This window comes from Rhincodon typus, chromosome 34 (assembly GCF_021869965.1).
Source record: "Rhincodon typus isolate 14 chromosome 34, sRhiTyp1.1, whole genome shotgun sequence".
Lineage (NCBI taxonomy): Eukaryota > Metazoa > Chordata > Chondrichthyes > Orectolobiformes > Rhincodontidae > Rhincodon > Rhincodon typus.
In genome coordinates, this window is record NC_063365.1 from 855,595 (window position 1) to 859,031 (window position 3,437).

The 3,437-nt window shown below is 43.5% G+C and overlaps 2 protein-coding genes across 2 annotated transcripts in view; one reads left to right on the plus strand and one right to left on the minus strand.

Annotated features, from left to right (window-relative positions):
- The window catches only part of LOC109925641 (protein FAM149B1-like), an 82,326-nt gene extending 81,406 nt beyond the window's left edge, over window positions 1-920 (minus strand). The window contains exon 1 of the mRNA XM_048616169.1: window positions 909-920. Coding sequence (XP_048472126.1) covers window positions 909-920 — 12 coding nt within the window. The remainder of the gene's footprint in view (window positions 1-908) is intronic.
- A 332-nt stretch (window positions 921-1,252) lies between these two features.
- LOC109917576 (leucine-rich repeat-containing protein 20) overlaps window positions 1,253-3,437 on the plus strand; it is a 4,548-nt gene continuing 2,363 nt past the window's right edge. The window contains exons 1-2 of the mRNA XM_048616170.1: window positions 1,253-1,330; window positions 1,539-1,731. Coding sequence (XP_048472127.1) covers window positions 1,253-1,330; window positions 1,539-1,731 — 271 coding nt within the window. The remainder of the gene's footprint in view (window positions 1,331-1,538; window positions 1,732-3,437) is intronic.

The window sequence follows — 3,437 nt, forward strand, 5'->3', positions numbered from 1 at the left end:
GAACCCCCTTCCCCTCCCCCTTTTCTGATGAAGGGTCTAGGCCCGAAACGTCAGCCTCTCTGCTCCTATGATGCTGCTTGGCCTGCTGTGTTCATCCAGCCCTGCACCTTGTTGTCTCTTACCAACAGGAACTCACTTCTCCCACACCAATCTTTTAAGCCGTGTATTCATCTCCCTAACTTTATGTACCCAATGGCAATTTGTACTGGGCTCAGGTAATAATCCAGAGATTATAATCATTAAAGGTTCTGCTTTTTAATTTGTGCAAGGTTCCTCATGCTCTCTATGCAGGACATCCTTTGCATTTCTAACTACATCATTGGTATCTACATGGACCACACCTACTGAATCCACCCCCTCAGGCTGAAATTCCTTTCCAGTCCCAAGTGGATGTCACAAAACCTGGCACTGGGCAGGTGACACAGCCGCCTGGACTCTCACTGTCTGCTGCAGAGAATCGTGTTGATTTCCTTCGCTATACAATTCCCCATTGCCACATTCCTTGCTGCTCCCGAACTTGAATGTACCTGTACCATGGTGCCGTGGTCAGTTTGCACATCCACACTGCAGCCCCTACTCTCAGCCAAACAGGCTGAGAGAACATCAGATGTATTGGAAACTGTAAAGCCTGTTGTTCCTCCCTGGGGGACCTCCTACTTGCCCCACTCGCAGTCACCCCCTCCTTTCTCTGACCACTGGCTATCTATCTGTCTATTTCAAGTGGTGTGATTGTGTCCAGGTACAAAGAAGCCAGGTAACTCTTCCCCCATCCCTGACGTGTTGCAGTATTTGTAATCCAACCTCCAGCTGAAACCCTGAGCGAAGCTGCTCGAACTTCAGACACTGACTGCAGACATGTTTACGTTGAATTGCAATGGTATCCACATGCTGCAGCCTTGACACATTACCTGTCCCGCCATTCTTAATGTGTTTTAATTAATTAATTAATTATGCTGCTTTGTCTACATAATAAAAATTATCCAATGTTAAAATTTAAGAACAGAAAAAACCTTAACCACTTAACACAGACCCATCAAACAGTTAGCTCCTTTCTCTATACAGCAGAAGAACCATTTCAGTCAGCTGAAATGAAACCATCTCTGTCTCTAACTGCCTGCCATGGGGCCCTTTTTTCACCCCTCTTCTTGGTGGTGCTGACTGCCTGGCGCTGGGTCCTCACTCATCCACCCCTCTGGCCGATGTGTAACACCAGGCCTACAGCAATATGGCTCACTTTTAAGTGCACTCCGAGATGGCTGAACAAGTCACTCATTTAAAGGGCAGTTGGGGATATGCAACAAAGCTGGCCAGCCAGCAACATCCACATCCTGTAAAATGAGGACAAAATGAAAATCGCAGTATCAGGTGCTCTACTAATGTTAGACCATTCAGCTAGCCTCTCATTACACGCGGAGCATGACAGAATATTAAGCCCGTACTGCATCAATAAAATGGTTAGTTTTTTTTGTCACAGAGAGCTTTGGTTGGAAAGTGGAGGTCATCCTACATTCTCTTTAAATTCATTGTATGGCTTACAGTATTTCAACAACTCTTTCTCCTCAGAGTTAAACCTTGCAGGAAATTACCTGAAACAGCTCCCCGATGAAGTTAAATCCTTGACGCACTTGACAAGCATTAACCTGGCAAGGAACAAATTCTCAGTTTTCCCCCAACAGCTAACTGAACTGACAGCATTGGAAACGATTAACCTGGAGGGGAATCAGATTGCTGGTGAGTATTTTAAGTCGGTGGTACATGTGCAGTGGATGTAGATTGATTCAGTATTGTTCAGCGATGCCTACAAAACCTCTCTGAGACACTGGGCAGCATTTGAAACCATTCATGATGTTTTGAGGGAGGAATTAGACATGGTTATTTCCCTGTTTCTCCACATCCACTCCTCTGTTTCTGTCTTTCATGTCCTCATTTGTTTCATTGTGAGTATCACCCTAGATTAAAAAAGGAGCTGTCAAGCTGGCAATCTCTTGGATCCACTCTGCACAATGTACTGGGTAGATCAAGATGACACCAGCTAATGCGAAGCAGCAGGGTTTGTGCATAGGAGCATTCACATAAAAGCATTCATCCCTCAGTCTCTGTACTGTTCTTCTCAATGATTTCCACCTCCTATTTCAACTCATCGTGTTCCCTCTTCTGAGCTCATTCATCCCTTATCCTCCCATAATTTTTCTCTCTGTATAATTTCCCTGACTCATTGACAGATAGCTCCCAACTTTGTCATGTCACCTGGTCTTGCTGGTCTTGCTGGTCTTGGTCATATTAACCATAGATTCAGCTAAATCCAGTCACTTTCTTGTGTCATTCACCATTCGCCTAACCTATCCTCATTCCAACAGTATCTCCTTCTGTATTCATCCCTGAAAAACTATCTCCCCATTCAATTAGAACTGCACTCACAAAATTCCTACTATCCTACCATCTGCCACCTCATTTCTATTTCAAAGTTCATTCAAGGGAATGTGGGTGTCACTGGCTGGGTTAGTATTTATTGTCCATTCCTAATTGTCCTTGAGAAGGTGGTGATAATGAGTTGCATTCTTGAACTGCCAGACTTCTTAGTGGTTAGATACAACTTTGTGGCTTGCTGGGGCAATTTCAAATGGCAATTAGGAAGCAATCACATTATGTGGGTCTGGAGTCACTAGTAGGCTAAACCAAGTAAGGACAGCAGATTTAATTCCTTAAAGGACATTAGAGAACCACATAGCTTTTTACAACCTGGTCGCCACTAGATTAGCTTTTGATTCCAGATATTTATTGGACTTAAATTCCACCATCTGCTATGAGATTTGAACCTGTGTCCTAGAACATTAATCTTGGCCTCCAGATTACTATGTTATGGACCAGGCCAGAACCCCTCAAAATATTTTAGGAAGGTAGCCAAGACACTGACTTTTTCTTATTTTAAAGGCAGATGTGAAGTGAGTGTTCTGGCCAAACCACTCCGCTTTAAGCAAAACAAAATTTATTTATACAGTTTAAATACAAACAAAAGAAAGTGGAATTTACAGTAACTTAACTATTGGAAAACTTAACCAACTGGATACAGCAACTTAACTAATTAACTGTTCCAATATAGTAACATCCCATAAACACACCCCTTGGCAAAAAGGTGAATTCAAACATAGATTCTTACAGCCAGGAGGGAACAACATCTAGAGAGGGATTCAGAGAAGGTCAGAGGAATCTTTTACTGAAACTTGCAACACTTCTGGTACTCAAAACATCATGTAACTGCTACAGCTAAAAAAACCTGTATCAGAGATAGTAGCAACTGCAGATGCTGGAGAATCTGAGAAACAAGGCGTAGAGCTGGGTGAACACATCAGGCCAAGCAGCATCATAGGAGCAGGAAGGCTGACGTTTCGGGCCTTTCTGAAGAAGGGTCTAGGCCCGAAACTTCAGCCTTCCTGCTC